The following is a 22,578-nucleotide window of genomic DNA, read 5'->3' on the forward strand; positions in this document are numbered from 1 at the left end:
ATAACATTAGACCAGGGGTCTCCAAACTACGGCCCGCGGGCCGGATGCGGCCCGCGAGGTCATTTTATCCGGCCCGCGACGATCTTTTTGTCCACTGAATAAATGTTGTTAGAGATGACTGAGGAACTTTGCACAGAAAATTTAAAACAATTTTAAAATGTAGCTTTAGGTGCAAATACAATTACTCGCCGTGTTGCAGGTATTGGTGAAAACATTGCGACTCAAATAGCAAAAAATTCAAGCAAGTTTCGCCATTTTTCAATTGCAATGGATGAATCGCTGGGCAGTTGTTCCACCTCTCAACTTCTTGTGTTCATTAGAGGTGTGGATGAAGACATGAACATAACACAAGAGCAGGCTTACCTACATATAATGTATGACACTGTTACCGAAGAGGATATCTGACCATAGATAGTTCAGAGACAAACACAAAATCGCAAGATATACCATATTTCACATCAGTAAGATTGCTAATTTTGCGAAAAAATTCTGAGCAGAGTATCTAAGAAAAGAAATAGGTGACTTCCTGATAGTAAAGGCAAGTCACAGCCATTATTGTCTGATGAAGAGTGGGTATAAAAATTGGCTTCTGCTGCAGACGTTCTTCGGGGGGGGGGGGGGGGGGGGGGGAGGGCGCCACGACCCTAAAAAGTTGCCTTAAATAAACTCTGGCCCCCGAACTGATATTTGTAAGTTAATGCGGCCCTCGGGCTGAAAAGTTTGGAGACCCCTGCATTAGACCAATATTTCTCCAACCAGTAGTCGTAATATTTCGACTTTATCCGGTAAGGATTTCACCGTTAATCCTCTCCCTCCGATTAGACCAGTGTCGTTGACCTAACAGTTAATCCCCTAACGCCTGAGATTATATCTGTGAGTGAGTTGTCCTAATTCCAGCTCAGGTCAGGCTCCCGCAGGCTGAGAGCTCAGGTAAGTGACGTCACGCCGCAGCCGGACCAACACGAACACGCCACTCCACGCGACGCGACAGATTTCCGAACGTCCTCCAAAAAACCGAGAGATACGGAACACAAGAGCGGAAGAATTACGGAATGATGGAGTCTGGGAATGGAGTGGCGAAACCGTCGTGAGAGAAACTGAGATGAAAGTCAACACAGAACGGCGTTGGTTTCACAAACTTGTCCTGACATGCCTGGGTAGCTGAGCCCGGGGTCGGGCCAACGGCTGTAATCCCCCCTCCCCTTGTAATCGTTGTGTTCTATAATTGAACAAATTGGGCAATAATCGAAGCATTTGATTGGTTGGATAAGAAGGGGCATAACTCCGTGGCTTGGCAACAGGTGGCGCTTCTTTCGTTTAAATCCCGTGGGGGTGGGGGGATCAGAACCCACGAGTTTTATTTGCTGTGGAACTTGTTCGGCCCGCGCTGGGATATGTCGGGGTAATGGACTGCAGTGGCAACAGAGCGTGGCCCAGACAGCGAACACGTGACCAGCCCGGGGATCACTACGCCAAGGTAAACACGGGGAGCCCCCTCCACGCCGCGCGCGCTTGACCAAGGTTAATGAAACAGATGGACAGCCCATATACGTCACCGCCGGGCCGCTAAACGTCAGCCTGACGTCTTGCAGTGAGCCTGGACGTCAGGCCCCGCCATTGTGCTGGTTTGGGAGTCACTGCGTCACCATGACAACGTGACGTAGATCATGGGAGCCACGCAACCTGGACAGTTTGAAACTTAAAAACGGGTTGGGTTTTATAACGTGATGTGTCGGATGTCGTATTATAGATGAGCGTAGATATACCTCCTCAATTTTTAAATAGGAAGAAAAAACCTCCCGTAAATGCAGGTATTCTATAAATTAAACGCAGTTTGTTTGTTTGTTTGTTTTTGTTTACCAATACTAAGAAACACAGCCTACACATGTCATCTAATAAACATGAGATTAAAATACGAAAGCCCAATGGAAAATCTATTTGAGATTACATTCACACCAGTTGCTTACACTGCAGTCACAATATACAACCTCCCCCCCCCCCATCCCCTCACACACAAACACACGCACATTCTTATATACAATGTTGACTTAGTAACAATATTTTAATTTAATCGAGAAAAGAAGAAAACGACTTTTAACCCCCCCCCCCCCACACACACACAAACACGCACACACATTCAAGTAAACTTAAATAGAATGATGGCTTGATAGAGAAACTTTGATTTGATCGAGAAAAGAGGATAACGTCTTTTTTTTTAACAATCCCCCACCAACTCATCCCCCCCTCCAACCTCCTCCAAATATAAAGATAAAAACGAAACAATTATACCAAAGAATCCAGCTGTAATATCTCCTGTTATATTTCGTGGGAATGTGAATGCTTGTATGTGTTAGGCTATTAAAAGCAAGTGCAGAACATTAATTGAATTTACCATAGACTTGCCATTTATTTCTGTCGACGTTACTTGTTACTTGATGAACTTGCTACTTGTGATAACAAAACCCGTTTATCTCCCCTGATATCAAACCGTGTTTATCCCCCCTGATTCTCCGCCACTATCAAGGCCGATCAGCCAATTATTTTACTTTGCATTTTGAGCACCGTGGGTGGTGTCCCCTGGCTTTATCTGGTGCACGGCCGTTGAATGGGTCACTTATTGTTTCTTGGAGCCGATGCTATCACCCGTCAGGTCCGACCCTGAATGACCATCAAAGCAGCATATTAACAGCACCGTCCACCCCGGCCACGGACAGCAGAAGCCAGTCAGAGGGACCGAAGTGGGCAGACAAATAGTGACAAAGTGAAAAACAACAGTTCCGTCCTCTTCAGCCGGCGGAAGCACGTGATCAGAAAGGACATGGCGACGCAGGCACGCGTGCAAAGTGGGCGTGGCTTTATCTCGAGGGTCATCCGGGGTCGCCGTGGAGAAACTGCAGTGACCCGGCTCTGCTTTTGTGAAAACAACACTCGGAAAACATGCCGGAGCGGGGCGGCGGCGGGGGGTGATTTACTGCGTTTGTGACACCCCCCTTTTCATGCCGGGCCGTGGAGGGCGCAGGAAGAAGCAGATAGGGAACACACAGCTCCCATTGAGGGCTGGAGAACGGCGGGACCCGAGCAGGCGGCGGGTGACGCCAAGCTCGCCTGACAGGCGTGAGTTATGACCAGTAGAGATGGCTACACTGATAGCTGGTAGCTTTATGGATACATTAATAACTGGTAGCATTATGGCTACATTAATAACTGGTAGCTTTATGGCTACATTCATAACTGGTAGCTTTATGGCTACACTGATAGCTGGTAGCTTTATGGCTACATTAATAACTGGTAGCTTTATCATATGGCTACATTAATAACTGGTAGCTTTATGGCTACATTCATAACTGGTAGCTTTATGGCTACACTGATAGCTGGTAGCTTTATGGCTACATTAATAACTGGTACCTTTATGGCTACATTAATAACTGGTAGCTTTATGGATACATTAATAACTAGTAGCTTTATGGCTACATTAATAACTGGTAGCTTTATGGCTACATTCATAACTGGTAGCTTTATGGCTACACTGATAGCTGGTAGCTTTATGGCTACATTAATAACTGGTAGCTTTATGGATACATTAGTAACTAGTAGCTTTATGGCTACATTAATAACTGGTAGCTTTATGGCTACATTAATAACTGGTAGCTTTATGGCTACATTCATAACTGGTAGCTTTATGGCTACACTGATAGCTGGTAGCTTTATGGCTACATTAATAACTGGTAGCTTTATGGCTACATTAATAACAGGTAGCTTTATGGTTACACTGATAGCTGGTAGTTTTATGGCTACATTAATAACTGGTAGCTTTATGGCTACATTCATAGCTGGTAGATTTGTAGCTGCTATCACTGTCCACATATGACTCACTGTAAGCAGAGCCAAATAAGAAAGTGACTGTAAAAGTTACCACTTGTTTGGTTACCAAATAACATTTGGCTAAAACACAAATTATTTAGTTAATGAACCATATTTGGCTAATTAACTGGTCGCAAGACACGGATCTACTCGAAATACCGTGTCAAGATTGTAACGCAACTGAAGGATACCCCAGTTAATTTAACAACATGAAATTTATCATCTAATTAAGTCAAATCTTATGTCATATTGCACTGTAGTGAGCCTTTACCACGTGTCAAGTTTGAAAGAAATCGGTCGGTAAAAGTGATCGAAATTTCGCTTGCGAGTTACGACCCATAACGAAGCACGACATAGGCCTATAGACAGATGGGGGAAACATGTTAAATAAAAGTTTGTAAAATTTATTTTCTGTAACAATTATAATGAGCCACTCTTTTGAAATAATTATACAATTTTATTCAGGGTATTCAGCTGCAAATAAATTTTTATTCTATTTAATTGTAGTAATATTTGAATACAGATGTAGTAGACCATTAATCGGAATGTAGCATACACTAAATCGTTTGTAATCCTATTTATATTGTGATGTGTACCAACCGACTTCCAAAGGTTTTCAATTCACCAACAAACACACCAGAGGCCGAACACACCAGAGGCCACACCACCTACATTCAACCAAGGTCAGCCCACAAAAGTTTCTCTCGTTCACAGAGCCTTTAAAAACAGTATCCGGCTCTTCGCAGCGAATCAAATCAGTCATTATTTCATTAGCTTTTTTGTTTGGGTTAAAACTGTAAACCGAGGGTCGTTGGGAAGCGAGCCAATTGTGAGCCAAATTGCGGCTCATTAGAGAGCCATGAGGAAATGGCCATGTGTGGCACAGAGCCGCTATCTCGTGGGCCGCACGGTGTAACGGATAGCTCACTCCAAATAACAGCCTAGGTGGGGGTCCGCGATGTCTATCAAAGGGTTAACAAAGGGTTAACAAAGGGTTAACAAAGGGTTAACAGCCCCCTGCAAGATGATGCGGCGGTTGTCTATTAGAGGGTCAACAAACAATGGAGGTTTGGGAGGGGGGGGGGACGGTGCCGCTCTATGGCGGTTCTTGTCACATCGTGTTACATAACTTTTCTATTCATCGCACCGCGAGTGTAGGAGGGGGGGAGGTAGTTTTTTTGAGGAGTGGGGTAGTTTTTTTAAAGGGGGGGGGGGATTTGAAAAACAAAAGTTTTTGGAGACCAGGGTAATGAATCTGGAGTGTAGCGCTAACCCAGGCGCTGTAAAAATGTGGGTAGAGGAGATCCCACACCAGGGGCGTAGCGTGGGGGGGGGCGGGGGGTGCGGACCGCACCGGGTGACACCATTTAGGGGGGGTGACACCAAGGCAAAAAATAGCAAAATATATAGAGAAAAACTCGAGGGGGGGGGGTGCAAATCGAAAGTTTGAGGGGGGGGGGGTGCAAATCGAAAACTTGAGGGGGGGGTGCAAATCGAAAGTTTGAGGGGGGGGTGCAAATCGAAAACTTGAGGGGGGGGGGGTGCAAATCGAACGTTTGAGGGGGGGGGGTGCAAATCGAAAATTTGAAAGTTTGTCCCTGGGAAGGGTCTCTATGCCTCTGGGGGGGTGACACCATTAAGTGCCGCACCGGGTGACACCCGACCTCGCTACGCCACTGTCCCACACCTACCCTGACTAAATCCTGGCTGTGTCACTGTTTATACATATAATATAAGGGCACATCATTTCGTGGGGTTGTTCTGTCTCATTTTTAAAAAAACCTCGGGTGTGAAATCGGAAGTACTGGGATAACATTATGACGCGAGTCCGTTCCGTGTTCACAACCTGGTAATAATAAAACTTTTTGAATTCAAGAACTGTTAAATCGAAATCAATACAGCAGTTTCTGGATATCAATGGGGGTCAGCAATCTTATCTGGATCATATGGTCTGCCATCTTATTTTAATTACGGAGTCAACTATTTCTACTGAATCATTGGGTCAACCATATGATTTGGAACATGGGGCCAACCATTTTGTCTGAATGATTGTGCCAACCATCTTGTCTTGGTGCTTAGCCGAAGTTGGAGAAAACAAAAGCTGTGAACTGGCCGAACCGTTCTTTCATATACCTTGAAAACATAAACAGATCAACTCTACCCCCACCTTCTTTAAGGATCAGCATGCAGCAGGTTTTATGTTTCCGTCAATGGAAGAGACGCGTGGGTTTTTCCTGCACAAATTTGGGCAAACAGCCGCCATTTTCTCCGTTTTTTTCGTTAACCAGCTCTTATGTCAACATATATTCAGCTGAACACCACAAGCTGCCCCCTGTCAAAAACATCACATCAGTCGATCAGGTGAAGTAGAGTTTATCTAGTTCTTGAAATATAAATATTACAGTATTACCAGCCTCGCATAATTTCTTAAACTCGAGTGAAGTGAACAAACGAGGTGGATGGACTCAGGGTCGCCTGGGTTCCGCACTCGATACTATAGGGTCACCTCCCAAAGACTCTACCACTTGGCCACGGCGCGACAGGCGGGCCTAAAACAACAGAAGCGTCAAATTAAATCACATCCCCCCCCCCCACACACACCATGGGTTGTTAAATCAACACATTCCCCTCAAAACACAGTATGAATCCAATAATTTATTCTCTGTGGATTTGTTCCAGCACGGGATGCAGGCACTCGAGTGGTCCCTTTCGAGACTTTATTTGATACACTCGAGTGTACCTACAGCATGCAGGTACAGTAGAGTGTGGCTAACACGTCACGTGGACCCCGTGTGTACGACGGATGTAGGTCACGTGTGTCCGAGTCACGAGCTCCGTCACCCCCGGCTCGCGCATGCGTGTAGCCGGCAATTCCTGATGTTTTAATCCTATCATCCGCATCTGATGAGGGCGGCGCCGTTTTTTTTAGCCCACCCCCCCTTTAATCTCATTATCTTCATGTGGGCGTCTCTTGTGTGGTCACGTGACCAGTAGGAATCACTTCCTGACCGTCTTCCATTGCAAACACATTGTTTTTTTACCCTTGGTTTCCTTGTTTTAGCGGAGGGGGGTCTTTACATACACACTACGTACATCATTATATACGGGCATAACACATAATACAGAGAAATACAGAGAATACACGGACAAAGGCTCATACAGTGACATATTCACACTTATACAGACATCCACAAACATACGTAGACTTAAACAGGCGTACATCGACGTACAGAAACATATATAAACAGACCTGTATTGAGCCACAGCAAAGTCTCCTTATATTTAGCGCTAACATACATTTAGACCAGGGGTCTCCAAACTACGGCCCGCGGGCCGAATGCGGCCCGCGAGGTCCTCCCATCCTGCCCGCAGAGATCTTTTTGTCCACGGAAAACACGTTTGTTGGTGATGGCTGAGGAACTTTGCCCAGAAAAATCAAAGACATGCCTTGAAGAAACTGGTCCCCGAACTGAAATTCGATAGTTAATGCGGCCCTCGGACTGAAAAGTTTGGAGACCCCTGATTTAGACTATCTGAGATTTCGAACAGAGTCGATTTAATTATGTCTTGTATGCGGCTGATCAAATGCTATCTATGTAATTGTATTCCCCCCACCCCAACATAACGATTACACAGTAATTAAAAAAATAAATGACTTAACAGACTTGACTTACACCACATTACAAATTTACAATGATATCTAAACGTGTAAGTGTAAGCATGGCTTCAATGATTGGCTCAAGTAAAAAGTAAGTCTCCGTGACTCAGACACTTATCTCTAACGTTTTTCAAAGTTCTCTCGCTAGATTGCTCAAATGTAGATAGCCTTAATCGCAGAATAAACAGGTATTGCAGAGGTAGACATTACACAGGTAGATATTACACAGGTAGACATTTCACAGGTAACCCATTACACAGGTTAGTCATTAAACAGGTAGCCATTACACAGGTAGACATTACACAGGTAGACATTATACAGGTAGGCATTACACAGGTAGATATTACACAGGTAGACATTAAAAACACAGGTTAGTCATTACATAGGTTAGTTACTACATAGGTAGACCTTATACAGATCGGAGTCACACAGGTAAACAAGCTTCTGTCTTCAGTTGCACTAGAACTCACTAACGTCACCTGTGGTACTTAGCATACGAAATTTGTTAAGCCTATTCCCCCCCCCCCCACTTCCGTATGTACCAGATATCTATTTGTATGCGATATCTCGAGTTTTTTTATTGATTGAAATTAAATTACCGCAGAGTGGCTATCAATGAAGTAAACATTGAGTTCATTTCTCCATTTCAATAACCCGGTTATGTTATTGCTTTCTCCGCGTCTTTCGTGATATTATAAGCCCACGTCTACGTACAAATAGAATAAATTCATTAACTCATATGGAAGCCTTTAGAATACAACTGTAAGTATACACATACATTTGTTACTTGGTTCTGATTGAGAGAGTATTTTTTTTCCCGGCGGTGTGACAGATTTTTCTACTGCTGACCGTGATATAATATGCCAAAAGTACATGTTTATAAATTCCAGCGGATTAAAAAAAAATTGTTGTAGTTCATGTGGTCTCTTGAGGCACACTGAAGAACTATTCCATCAGCTATGACAATGTTATTGCTTCATCTAAACGAGATTTGAAATGTTTAAAATGCGCAATACACTTCTCATGAATTCTGATTCATCAAGTCTAGATCCTATTGTCTTAGTCAGGGGTCTCCAAACTTTTCAGTCCGAGGGCCGCATTAACTATCAAATTTCAGTTCGGGGGCCAGTTTCTTCCAGGTATGTCTTTGATTTTTCTGGGCAAACTTCCTCAGCCATCACCAACACACGATTTTTCCTTGGACAAAAAGATCTCCGCGGGCCGGATGAGAGGACTTCGCGGGCCGTAGTTTTGAGACCTTTGGTCTTAGTCAATGAAATCTGAGTGTTCACAAAATAGACATTCTGATTGTATGTTTAAATGAAGAAACTCATCATTTAACATTAAAACATACAGCTCAGGTTAGTGAGTTGGTTGTCTCTCTCTAAAAACTCTATGTACGTATTTCCACCACGTTCAACTAGCTATAAAATAACACATTGCAAGTGTTCTAAGAACTTAAAAGATATTTTATTGCATGAAAGGTAAACCATAACGAATGGGTTCAATACAATATTGATTGATTTCTTTAGTTGTTGGTGGCTGGAACACAAAACCTGGATAATCCCATCTGATCTGCGCTCGATTAGGTCTTTAGTGCAGTGTATCAGAACAGGTCTTTAGCGCAAGTGTATCAGGACAGGTCTTTAGTGCAGTGTATCAGGACAGGTCTTTAGTGTAGTGTATCAGGACAGGTCTTTAGTGTAGTGTATCAGGACAGGTCTTTAGTGCAGTGTATCAGAACAGGTCTTTAGCGCAAGTGTATCAGGACAGGTCTTTAGTGCAGTGTATCAGGACAGGTCTTTAGTGCAGTGTATCAGAACAGGTCTTTAGCGCAAGTGTATCAGGACAGGTCTTTAGTGCAAGTGTATCAGAACAGGTCTTTAGCGCAAGTGTATCAGGACAGGTCTTTAGCGCAAGTGTATCAGGACAGGTCTTTAGTGTAGTGTATCAGGACAGGTCTTTAGTGCAGTGTATCAGGACAGGTCTTTAGTGCAAGTGTATCAGGACAGGTCTTTAGTGCAGTGTATCAGGACAGGTCTTTAGTGCAGTGTATCAGGACAGGTCTTTAGTGCAAGTGTATCAGGACAGGTCTTTAGTGTAGTGTATCAGGACAGGTCTTTAGTGCAGTGTATCAGGACAGGTCTTTAGTGCAGTCAGGACAGGTCTTTAGTGCAGTGTATCAGGACAGGTCTTTAGTGCAGTGTATCAGAACAGGTCTTTAGCGCAAGTGTATCAGGACAGGTCTTTAGTGTAGTGTATCAGGACAGGTCTTTAGTGCAGTGTATCAGGACAGGTCTTTAGTGCAGTGTATCAGGACAGGTCTTTAGTGCAAGTGTATCAGATCAGCGCTCAGCCGAGTCGACCAGTACTGGGTGCGCTGTGCTGTTAAAAGTTTCACCCGAGCGGAAATATTTACCTGGAACTGCAGGTCCACACGTGGAGGTGCTTCCGGCAAGAGTTAGTGCCGCACCTCACCCTTCACCTGTCACCCGGCCGTCGCTGGTCCGGCAGACGACGTAAGACAAACGAGCATTATGGGTACGGCCACGGGTTGCCAGCGAAGAGGGGAGATGATGGGTCGAGTGTTTGTTGCCAGGTAGCCCTTCACGGGGCCAAGTTTATGACAGCAACTCATGAAAGGGGATAAGGCTAATTGAAGTGGCGTTAAGCGAGGTAACGCTCAGCCAGGAGACGTACAGCGAGTTGTTAGCGACGGGGTGATCTGACAGCCCATAGTCTTGACACGTTAAAACAACGTTAAGGTTAATCAGCGAGGACAGACGTTTTGTTTAGGCAGACGTTTTGTTGAAGCAGAGAATGTACGAGCATGCGGCACTCGAGCAGTCCGCTAGGTGCACTCGGCTGTAGAGGATACACATTCAAATTCATCCGCCTGTGCACGGCCTACTTCAAGTTTAAAACGAGGCAGCAGATCTTTGTGTGAACGATGGTGGGGGTCGTGGGGGTCGTGGAATAAAATTAGATTCATTCAACCAACAAATGTGGTATCACAGGGTATTACTTCACGGGGTGTGATAAAAAAAAATGTTTTAGACTTGTCAATAAATCACAACGTGTTTTGAACTAAACTCCCGCGTAGGGTTACACCACTGATGTCTGACACGTATTTTTGGCGTGTATTTGACAAATTGTTACACCACACATTTCGTTCCATGCTAGTGGAGATTATGTTGTATCAGGGGCGTTAATACGTGTTCTAACTTTGTCTGCTTCGATTTCATTTTTATGTAACACTGCAGTACGATGTTTGTCAAGTCACAAGTTAGCTGTGACCAAGTGACACGTTTTTAGCTGTGGCCAATTGTTAAGTTTTTAGCTGTGGCCAAGTGTCAAGTTTTTAGCTGTGGCCAAGTGTCAAGTATTTAGCTGTGACGAAGTGTCAAGTTTTTAGCTGTGACGAAGTGTCAAGTTTTTAGCTGTGACGAAGTGTCAAGTTTTTAGCTGTGGCCAATTGTCAAGTTTTTAGCTGTGACGAAAGTTTTTAGCTGCGACCAAGTGTCAAGTTTTTAGCTGTGGCCAATTGTCAAGTTTTTAGCTGTGGCCAATTGTCAAGTTTTTAGCTGTGGCCAATTGTCAAGTTTTTAGCTGCGACCAAGTGTCAAGTTATGAGTGCCAGATTTTGGCGTTCGGTGGAACTTTTTTCTGGCGCGTCGGGTCAAGCGTTGTACTTAGTCTCTGTGTGATGAGCCGCGGGTCACCGTGACCTGGCCGGGCCTCTGGAGCCTGGAGCTGCTGGGAGATGGGCGTGGCCGAGATCTTGATCTGCCGCATGAGTCCCCGGACGCTGCGGGACGACTGCTGGATCAAAACCTCCCCGGCCGATTGATACACGCCGTGGCCCTTGCCGGACCGTTCCCGCTCCTGGTTCTTGAAGATTTTCTTCGTCACTTCCGCCGTGTCGTCCTCCCAGTCTTGATGGGGCGTCGCCCGTTCCCGGGGGGTCAAAAATGGCGACATGCACTCAGTCCGTCTTGCCGTCTGATCACATGTGGTCTCGTGAGAGGAAGTTTTTGCTGAGCTGGGTCGACTTCGTCCCAAGCTAGAAGAAGAACGACCTTGACCTATAGAAGATGCGGGCCGACCTTGACCAATACTAGAAGCAGACCAACCCTGACCTATACTAGATACGGGCCGACTTTGACCAATACTAGAAGCAGACCAACTTTGGCCTATACTAGATACAGACTGACCTTGACTCAGGTTAGTGTCCGATGAGGTCAAGGCCAACGAACCTAACGTAGGGTCCCCCCAGCGAGTGACCACAGCAGACGTGGGTCGCGTGATCCGTCTCCGCTTCCGGTTCCATATTCTCTCGCCATACAGGACGAAGGGCAGGGTGTCGCCCGTCCCTGGGCTGTGGGAGGTCCGGGCCTCGGGACTGTGTCCACTGGAGGCTTGGATGTAGTCCAGAGACACGGTCAGCAGTCGGATGGCCTGGGGGAGGGGAAGATTTACATGTATAAAGTATAAAAAATATAGGCCCTATAAACATTTATACAGTGAGCAGGATGGGAAGAAAAGTTTGTTCAAGTAGAAAACTTGACGTTTTGTGATGAATGGTGATAATGGACTGGGGGGGGGGGGGAGAGAGATTTCCATGAATAAAGTATACACATGTATACACATAAAGAGGGGAGGATGGGACGAAAAGTTAATTCAAATAGAATTCGTAGAAAACTTAGACGTTTTTTTTATGAATGGTGTGTAATTGATATTGGAGATGGGGGGGGGGGGGGATGAACGAGATATAGAGTGAATAAAATATTAGGTCATTTAAAAATAAATGAGTAACTTAAGCAAGAAGATGTGTCAAATAATTGCGAGATGGTCAGATCTAGGATCAGTGGAGTCATACGATGGTCAGTTCTAGGATCAGTGGAGTCATACGATGGTCAGTTCTAGGATCAGTGGAGTCATCCGATGGTCAGTTCTAGGATCAGTGGAGTCATACGATGGTCAGTTCTAGGATCAGTGGAGTCATACGATGGTCAGTTCTAGGATCAGTGGAGTCATACGATGGTCAGTTCTAGGATCAGTGGAGTCATACGATGGTCAGTTCTAGGATCAGTGGAGTCATACGATGGTCAGTCAAATTATGGCATGCTCGACGTGACACATGATGACGCATGGCAAACAACTGATGACGCAGGTGTGACATCAATCTGATGACACAAGCCTGAGCTCTAAAGACATGTCAGACATGAAATTTTTCAGTAATATGATGAAATTTTTCAGACATATGCTGACATGTCTGTCATATGTCATCATATGTCTCAAACAAGTGCTGGCGTGACACAAGTCTAAAAATCTAATGACATCACGGTCACTCACATGACTTGGTGACCTGATGAACTGACCTGCCACTCACCTGATTTGTCAGCCTGACCTGGTGACCTGATGACCTGGTGACCTGATGAACTGACCTGTCACTCACCTGATTTGTCAACCTGACATGTCACTCACCTGATTTGTCAGCCTGACCTGGTGACCTGGTGACCTGATGAACTGACCTGTCACTCACCTGATTTGTCAGCCTGACCTGGTGATCTGGTGACCTGATGAACTGGTGAACTGACCTGTCACTCACCTGATTTGTCAGCCCGACCTGGTGATCTGGTGACCTGATGAACTGGTGAACTGACCTATCACTCACCTGATTTGTCAGCCTGACCTGGGGAACTGGTGACCTGATGAACTGACCTATCACTCACCTGATTTGTCAGCCTGACCTGGTGATCTGATGAACTGACCTGGTGACCTGGTACCTGGTGACCTGATGACCTGATGAACTGACCTGTCACTCACCTGATTTGTCAGCCCGACCTGGTGACCTGATGAACTGACCTATCACTCACCTGATTTGTCAGCCTGACCTGGTGACCTGGTGACCTGATGAACTGACCTGCCACTCACCTGATTTGTCAGCCTGACCTGGTGAACTGGTGACCTGGTGACCTGATGAACTGACCTGCCACTCACCTGATTTGACAGCCTGACCTGGTGAACTGGTGACCTGGTGACCTGATGAACTGATCTGCCACTTACCTGATTTGTCAGCCTGACCTGGTGACCTGGTGACATGGTGACCCGGTGAATTGACCTGCCACTCACCTGATTTGTCAGCCTGACCTGGTGACCTGATCAACTGACATGTCACTCACCTGATTTGTCAGCCCGACCTGGTGACCTGGTGAACTGACCTGTCACTCACCTGATTTGTCAGCCTGACCTGGTGACCTGGTGACCTGATGAACTGACCTATCACTCACCTGATTTGTCAGCCTGACCTGGTGACCTGGTTACCTGGTGAACTGACCTGTCACTCACCTGATTTGTCAGCCTGACCTGGTGACCTGGTGACCTGGTGAACTGACCTGTCACTCACCTGATTTGTCAGCCTGACCTGGTGACCTGGTGACCTGGTGAACTGACCTGTCACTCACCTGATTTGTCAGCCTGACCTGGTGACCTGGTGAACTGACCTGTCACTCACCTGATTTGTCAGCCTGACCTGGTGACCTGGTGAACTGACCTGTCACTCACCTGATTTGTCAGCCTGACCTGGTGACCTGTTGACCTGGTGACCTGATGAACTGACCTGTCACTCACCTGATTTGTCAGCCTGACCTGGTGACCTGTTGACCTGGTGACCTGATGAACTGTTCTGTCACTCACCTGATTTGTCAGCCTGACCTGGTGACCTGGTGACCTGATGAACTGACCTGTTACTCACCTGATTTGTCAGCCTGACCTGGTGACCTGATGAACTGACCTGCCACTCAGCTTATTTGCCAGCCTGACCTGGTGACCTGGTGACCTGATGACCTGATGACCTGATGAACTGACCTGCCACTCACCTGATTAGTCAACCTGACCTGGTGGAGCCTGGCCTGCTCAAAACAGCTGATTTTCTTCTCTAGGCGAGCCCCCTCAATCTCATTGATCCGTGACGCCCTGTGCACGTTCATGGAGCTGTAGCCCAGTGTCTCGCTTGACGGCATTCTTCTAGTCCTGTACCACGTGACCACGTTGTCCCTGGCCCTTCACCGTGAACGAAATCCTATGTAAGTGTCAACTTTATGAGATTCATTGTCCTCCTATCCAGCATGTTCAGTAAGATTTGTAGATTACGTCCCTTAATATTTTGTAGATTACGTCCCCTAATATTTTGTAGATTACGTCCCCTAATATTTTGTAGATTACGTCCCCTAATATTTTGTAGATTACGTCCCCTAATATTTTGTAGATTACGTCCCCTAATATTTTGTAGATTACGTCAGCTAATATTTTGTAGATTGCATTCCTTAAAACTGTGTAGATTACATCGCTTTTTATTTTGTAGATTACGTCCCTTAAAAATGTATAGATTATGTCCCCTAATACTGCATATATTGTGTCCCTTTATACATTGTTGATTGTGTCCCTTGAAACTTTGTAGATTGTGTCCCTTTGAACAGCTCTCCCTTGGTGTGTATTGGACCTCAAGTTGGATGATTAACCTATAAATCAATGTAAAAAAAAAAAACATTGTGAAACCTCTCATGGCTTTTACATTTAGTTTTGTTAAAACAATTTTTTCCTAGACCTTTGATTTCTGTTCTGCCCTAACGAACCCATTAGCTCGGCAGGCAGCAGTGTTATATTTCAATAATCAAAGTTTTTCATTACCTCAATTACAGAAACATTAGCAATGATTGTGAAATAATATATTGATTTATACCCCCTACGCTTGCTATCGAAAATCGACCCCCACTTCGTGAAAATTCTTTAAAATTACCGAGTAGTTAATGCTAATCGATTAAAACAGAATTTAATTGTATGACCCCAACGTTAGAGGCTATGAGTTCAAGCGAGACAAGTGTGTGTAAAATCAGCCAGCAAGTTTGATGGAATAGTCAACCGATGACGAGGTGAGTCGACAAGAAAATAGACTAGACTGGGTCCACTAGACATGTGTTATGGTCGAGCGGTGAAGCAAGCTACTGCTGACCCAAAAGGTTTTAGATCAGACCTGGAGTCACAACTCAGCCCTGATGTCGAGGGTGGGGGGGGGGGGGAGGGAGAAAAATCGTACAACAACCTAGGCTATTGCTCTAATCACGCAGTTTTTTTATTTGCCCAGTCAAAATACTCTACTTCACCTGCCCCACGATCAAGTCAGGACTCGTTGTACATGGACTTTAACCCTATTCTTCCTACAATACACAAGACATGTGCTCGTGTAGTTTGTTTCGTTATTGTAACCCAGACCGCAGGTTTGTGTTTTACACGACCCGTATCAACAAGTGGGCAATTCTCACGACTCTAGGTGTCGTATTACAGCTGTCAGTAGCAAGAGATTTCATACTGCCAGTACATTATGTGACGTAATAAAAAAACAAGCCGATAATTGCTCTGGGTGCTCAATCTATATGTTAAAGACATTTTTACTTTCTCGTATATACGAAGTATAGAGAAAGTCTTGTAATTGTGCTAAAAAGAAAAACGAGATTTTTACAAATCTCGACGTTTTACACCTCACTGATACGGAAAAACATAATTTTGCAATCTTGTCCGTATGTCTGTGTGTGTGTGTGTGTGTCTGTGTGTGTGGAAACACGATAACCGTTACAGCTAGGTTTATGAAATTTCATATATAAGTATTTTATCAAAATCGTAGATCCGTATCAACTTTTGAGCGATTTCCGATAACCGGAAGTGGTACTTTTTCTACTTTGAATTTTTCAAAAGCCTATAACTTGAGTACTATTTCAGATAGATAAATGAAATTTCATTTGTAAGTAAAAGATCTAAATCTCTACCTTCTGTCAAATTTTGAGTAATTTCCGTTGACCGGAAGTAGTAATTTTCACTCTTTCCGATTTCTCAAAAAACGCATGTGAATTTATAAAGTACTAATAATATTCCGCACTATTATACACATGTTTATTCGGCGTTCGCTTGGTGCGCAATTCTTTTTTCTATGAGATTCTATTCTATTTTAAAAAGTTTAAGTATTTAAAATGGATTAAAAATCATAACTAGATCTATATCCCGAGTTCCCATCCCCTGTTGTTTTATATAAGAATATTCGAGAAAGTTTAGGGGAGATCACTCCCGGTTTATTATATTTTAGATATCACAAAAATAAAAACTAGCAAACGAAAATGATGATCGTGTTTCTCTCGGACTGTATTGTTTTTTTAAATAAAATGAAAGTAGAAAAAAAAATATGTTAGCAAATAAAACATGCTTGAGGTTTGTTTGTGGGCAGGGGTCGGCAATCGTATGAGACGGAAGAGCCAAAAGTTACAATTTACAAAATTTTCCAGTTTTTAAAGAGCCAATAAAAATTTTTATTTCTATATTTTATTATTTGATTACGATTAGGTAAATAAATTTGATTTGTTATTTAAAATAAATAATTTTAAATAGGAAATACTATTTATTCATATAAAAACATACACTTGTTTCGCCAGAATAATGACATTAGTAATAAAAAAAATAAAACTATAGAGGACTATTCCAATCAGCTTACGGACATCACCGGCTCAGGGGGTGTCTCACGTTAGCCAGGCAGGCTTCAACACGGCAAACTCCGACAAACTGGCTTGGATATGTGTTTGACTATCTGTCGCAAGCATGGAATTGTTGCCACGGGGCTGGCTACAGCACGGCTGTGGAGCTGGGCCTTGTGCCCAAACGGCTGTCAGCTGTCCGTGTACTCTCTACTCCACCTGTTCTCATTCTTCTCTGATTAGTGTTTTATTCTGTTTATTAGGTGTGTTTCTTTACAGTATAATTTTAGTTATGAATTTTAGTTAGTTTTGAAAAGGAAATAATATAACTATTAATATATGTGCAAGGAACTGGAGAGCCGCACCTAGACAGAAATAGAGCCGCATGCAGCTCGCGAGCCGCAGGTTGTCGCCCACCAGTTTGTAGGCTTTGATACACTGCGCGGTTGGTCAAAGTTGGAGGTATTCGTGCATAGGTCTGGCGCTAAAAAACTAAGTTTATGATATCAACAACTGTAGCTTATTAAGAAAATTTAAAATTGTTTTAAAATATACACTAACCACTATGTCTATGGAAATTATTAACTAAAACATAAAATAAAATACACACTAACCACAATACCTTTGTAAATAATTGACTGAAAAACAATAGTACAGCTATTAATATGACAGATAAAAATCAGAAGGTCTTACCTCAGTTTGAATTTGTTTAAATAAACACTTTAGATTCAAACAGCGCGTTTGCGTCCCTTCCATTTAAGCACGATAAGAAACTTGCAGTTGTGTCCCCTATCTGTAGACTGGTTGAATACAGGGAGGATCAGTTCAGTTGCGTCTCTTATCCACAGCCTGGTTTCTCAGAGAGTGGAGAATCTTTCCTTCACGTCCAGCCCTTCAGATCTGGCGAGAGATAAGATACAAATCCTGGGTAGCCCGGATTCAAAAGGTTATTCTAAGCGCCGAGAGATCCTATTGTAAACATACAGCGCGAGGATCGGTGCGCTTTATTGGCGAAAGCAGAAGACCAGAAAATTTCACTTCACGCTAGCTCGGCCACATAGCAATATTTGCTGGTAGAAATTCGCCTGAAGGTGTTTCGGATTTCCAATAATATTTTTTTATGAACAGTCAACGTAATCCGTATTGAATTCACTCAAGGAAGCTATATATATATGAGGAAAAATGGCGGCCATAAAAGAAAAATTAGATCTAGCGAAATGAAAAAGTCACTGGAATTTTTCAACATTCCCCATGTTTATTTTAAGCAGCGCATTCTACAGTCATCAGTCATCTACCTACAGTCATCAGTCATCTACCTACACTCATCAGTCAAGTCAATTTCTCTCGAGTCCCCTCTGCTATAATCACCAGTCACTTTTCTCTTTCCCAGTCAGGAGTCATCTGTGCTGTATCTCCTCCCCCCCTCCCTCCCAAAGTCACCAGTCACCCCCTTCCAAAGTCATCAGTCACTTCTCCCCCCCCCCCCCTCCGAAAGACTCCAGTCACCCCTCCCCCCTCCCAAAGTCATCAGTCACTTCTCCCCCCTCCGCCCCTCCGAAAGACTCCAGTCACCCCCACCCCTCCCAAAGTCACCAGTCACCCCCCCCCCACCCCTCCCAAAGTCACCAGTCACCCCCCCACCCCTCCCAAAGTCATCAGTCACTTCTCCCCTCTATTATCCCACCCTACAAGCCCCATTTCCCCAGTGTTGGCCGGTAAAACCGGCAGACCATATCAAGGTAATCAAATCAGGTAGAATTTGTGCAGCGTAGCGTGACAAATTGTCGTCAATCGAATGATTGAGTTACAGTATCGATCCCATCGAGAAATCGGAAAGTGTTTAACCAGCCCAGAACAGTTAATCGATCCTAACCTTCAACATCGCATTGATTTTATCACAGACGGAATGTTGAAATATTGGAATTCAAGATTTACAGGAACAAATACTCCGTTAAAATTTAAAAAATATGTAGATCTATTTATTTTTGTAAATTAACAAGAAAAGCTAATAGACTAATTACATCTGTTGTATTTACATCCATGTTATTGTAATAAACAATCTAATACTTTTAAATGAATCATAACAAATTTTCTTTCGTTATCTCATCAACTGTTATGTTATCTTTAAATTTTTTGTAATATTACTTCAGTGTAATTCTAATATCTTTACATCATTTAAATAGTTAACTAAACCCGCATTACAGGCTCGACAACCCCCCCCCCCCGACCTACCCCACCCAACCACTTACACTAACTTCACCTTCCACTAGTTCTAGACCTACACACCAAACTCTGGCACTTCCGGCTACATGGGGTCACCATCATTGAGTCACGCATGCGTATCTGAGGGTTTTCCAAGGTGCTCTTAAGATTTGCTGATAGTGAAAATAAAGGCTAAAATGTAGCTGATGCGTATTATTTAAACTCAACTAAACGGACCTGATGTGTAGTGTTTAATAGCACTCAACAAAACAATGGTACTGATTTGTAATGCTTGATAAACTATAAAAATGCTATAGGCTTAGTTTCGTTAAGAGAAAGCACTCCCAGTGGCGTAGCCAGGATCGTCTCAAGGGGGGGGGGGGTTTCCAATTTTTACCCATGGACAAACTTTCGATTTGCACCCACCCCTCAAACTTTCGATTTGCACCCACCACTCAAACTTTCGATTTGCACCCACCCCTCAAACTTTCGATTTGCACCCACCTCTCAAACTTTCGATTTGCACCCCCCCCCCCCCCCAAACTTTCGATTTGCACCCACCCCTCAAACTTTCGATTTGCACCCACCTCTCAAACTTTCGATTTGCACCACCCCCCCCCTCAAACTTTCGATTTGCGCCCCCCCCCTCAAACTTTCGATTTGCACCCCCCTTATACTTTATATATATACCGAGGGGTCTATGGGGGGGGGGGGGTTGTGACCCACCCTAGCTCCCCCCCTTACCTACGCCACTGGGAAGCACACATAGTACTTGTGCTCCTGTTGTGCCCTTAGGTTTGATTTATTATTTAATTGGAACTTAAAAAACAACCTTACTATTTGTACTTTCGCTTCTGATAGCATAATACGCGGCCATCTGACCACTATCTTCGTGAGCACCCTCCACCACATCCCGTTAGTCGGAGTTTATCGTGTTGAGGCTTGTTGAGCTGATGGGGACGGCTCCTAAATCGGAAATATCCGTGTCTTGTGAGCACAGTTACAAAACAACTCTAGTCTCTCCTTATCTTTTTAATTAACTTGTGTTTTCAGAAATAATGTTCAGAAATAAATCGCTGGTCCGAAATCAATAACTGCAGTTTTTGAGGTAGATGGTTAGGGTGATTTTTTTCTGTGAATAAATGACAATAGGGGGGGGGGGCAGAGGCGTACCGCCCCTTCCCGGCGCCCGGGGACAAACTTTCAATTTTGCGCCCCTTCGGGATCAACCTTTCAATTTTCGATTTGCAAACCACACCCCCCCCCCCTCAAAAACTTTCGATTTGCACCCCCCCCCCCATATATCTTGTATATATATAAAGCAAAAATGCAGTTTAATTGAGATTTTAATTGGTTTTTCCAACCCATTTTGGCGCCCCCTTATGTCGGCGCCCGGGGACATATGTACCCCCCTGCCCCCCCCCCCCCCCTTCGCTACGCCTCTGGGGTGGGGGGAAAGGGGGTGGGCAAAGTTTTCTTTTTTATGGATGACGCCTGAGACTAGATAAATGACTTCAGGTATCAAGGGTATCAAGAAGGTCAGTGGCGTGAGTAGAGTTGGACAGGACACTCATGTAATGGTGGGTCGAAGTGGACACTCATGTAGATGTGGATGGGGGCGTTGCTACAATAATTTATGATAAGTGGCGCTGAGCTAATATCTTTTGTTAATAAAAGGTTTACATGCAGTAAGTTGTGTTTTGTTTACCCCATCCCCTATCATCACAACTGACAACATAATGTGTGGTACTATACACTTTTACGTTTATTTTCAACCACAGAACTGAAACCAGTTGTGTCGCGTCATTCAACAAATTTAAAGCGCCGAAATAGTTTTCGGTTAAAGAATAAAGAAAGGACCTGTGATATAACACTGCTCTCTACAACTTCCTACAGTGTAGGGCCTACACCGTACATCACAATAAAAATTTACGATAAACCACGTAGCTACCCTTTTGCAAGATCACTCATTTTTACTTTCTCGTATAATATACGAAGTATAGAGAAAGTCTTGTAATCGTACAAAAAAACAAAAATCGAGATTTTTACAAATCTCGACGTTTAATACCTCACTGATACGGAAAAACATAATTCTGCAATCTTGTCCGTATGTCTGTGTGTGTGTGTCTGTGTGTGTAAACACGATAACTTGAGTACCGTTACAGCTAGGTTGATGAAATTTCACATATAAGTATTTTATCAAAATCGTAGATCCGTATCAACTTTTGAGCGATTTCCGATAACCGGAAGTGGTACTTTTTCTACTTTGAATTTTTCAAAAGTCTATAACTTGAGTACTATTTCACATAGATAAAAGAAATTTCACACGTAAGTAAAAGATCTAATTCTCTACCTTCTTTTAAATTTTGAGTAATTTCCTTTGACCGTAAGCACTAATTTACGCTATTTCCGATTTCTCAAAAAACGCATGTAAATTTATGAAGTACTAATAATATTGCGTGTTACTATGAACATCTTTATTTGGCGTTCGCTGGTGTGCAATTCTTTTTCCTACGAGATTTTATTCTATTTTAAAAAGTTTAAGTATTTAAAATGGATTAAAAATAATGTCTATATCCCGAGTTCCCATCCCTTGTTGTTTTATATAAGAATATTCGAGAAAGTTTAGGGGAGATCACTCCCGGTTTATTTATAAAAGTAAACAAACCTTTTGGCTTCACGGGAGTGAGATCAAGAATATGAAAATATTGTCGTATATGTTGTCACAATTTACTTGTCAAATCAGACAGGAGTTAGATCCCTTAGAAAAAATGTAAATCCTAGAGGTGTTCACAGTAACATACATAAGGACGGTCAAAACAGCTTGATCTGTCGGTCTGTGAGTGTATGTGTCAGTCTCTGTGTCAGTCTGTGTGTCAGTCTGTGTGTCAGTCTGTGTATCAGTCTGTGTGTCAGTCTGTGTGTCAGTATGTGCGTGTATGTGTCAGTCTGTGTGTCAGTCTGAGTGTCAGTCTGTGTGTCAGTCTGTGTATCAGTCTGTGTGTCAGTCTGTGTGTCAGTCTGTGTGTCAGTCTGTGTATCAGTCTGTGTGTCAGTCTGTGTGTATGTGTCAGTCTGTGTGTCAGTCTGTGTGTCAGTCTGTGTGTCAGTCTGTGTGTCAGTCTGTGTATCAGTCTGTGTGTCAGTCTGTGTGTATGTGTCAGTCTGTGTGTCAGTCTGTGTGTCAGTCTGCGTGTCAGTCACGCCGAACACACCTCACTACACAGACGGTCCTGCTACCCAAGTGTCTCAGTACACCCGGTGACCCGGGCTACCAAATGTACCGGCTGATATCGTTTCAAGCCCGAGTCTTAAGTTTCTTAAACACGGCGTTCA

The 22,578-nt window shown here is 43.8% G+C and overlaps 1 protein-coding gene across 2 annotated transcripts; it reads right to left on the bottom strand.

The window, feature by feature from the left end:
* Window positions 1–8,973: 8,973 nt before the first annotated feature.
* Window positions 8,974–22,128, bottom strand: LOC131939642 (uncharacterized). Of its 2 annotated transcripts, XM_059298083.1 has the most exons (5): window positions 21,911–22,128; window positions 17,734–17,940; window positions 17,061–17,275; window positions 14,401–15,042; window positions 8,974–11,977 (listed from the first exon to the last, which is right to left on the bottom strand). In XM_059298083.1, the coding sequence occupies exons 4-5, from the start codon at window positions 14,542–14,544 to the stop codon at window positions 11,147–11,149; spliced, it is 975 nt and encodes a 324-aa protein (XP_059154066.1). In that variant the 5' UTR covers window positions 14,545–15,042; window positions 17,061–17,275; window positions 17,734–17,940; window positions 21,911–22,128; the 3' UTR covers window positions 8,974–11,146. The 2 variants fall into 2 exon arrangements, with proteins under 2 accessions (XP_059154066.1, XP_059154065.1); XM_059298082.1 differs by lacking the exon at window positions 17,061–17,275.
* Between the last annotated feature and the right edge of the window lie 450 nt (window positions 22,129–22,578).

This window comes from Physella acuta, unplaced genomic scaffold (genome assembly GCF_028476545.2).
Source record: "Physella acuta isolate Inbredline_101_S28 unplaced genomic scaffold, ASM2847654v3 ptg000285l, whole genome shotgun sequence".
Classification (NCBI taxonomy): domain Eukaryota; kingdom Metazoa; phylum Mollusca; class Gastropoda; family Physidae; genus Physella; species Physella acuta.

Coding starts and splice junctions, on each gene's coding strand:
- LOC131939642 (XM_059298082.1), bottom strand. CDS start 14,544: ATGCCGTCAAGCGAGACACTGGGCTACAGCTCCATGAACGTGCACAGG. Junction 11,978..14,400: donor AGGTCAGGTTGACTAATCAG/GTGAGTGGCAGG, acceptor CCCCTCCCCCAG/GCCATCCGACTGCTGACCGT.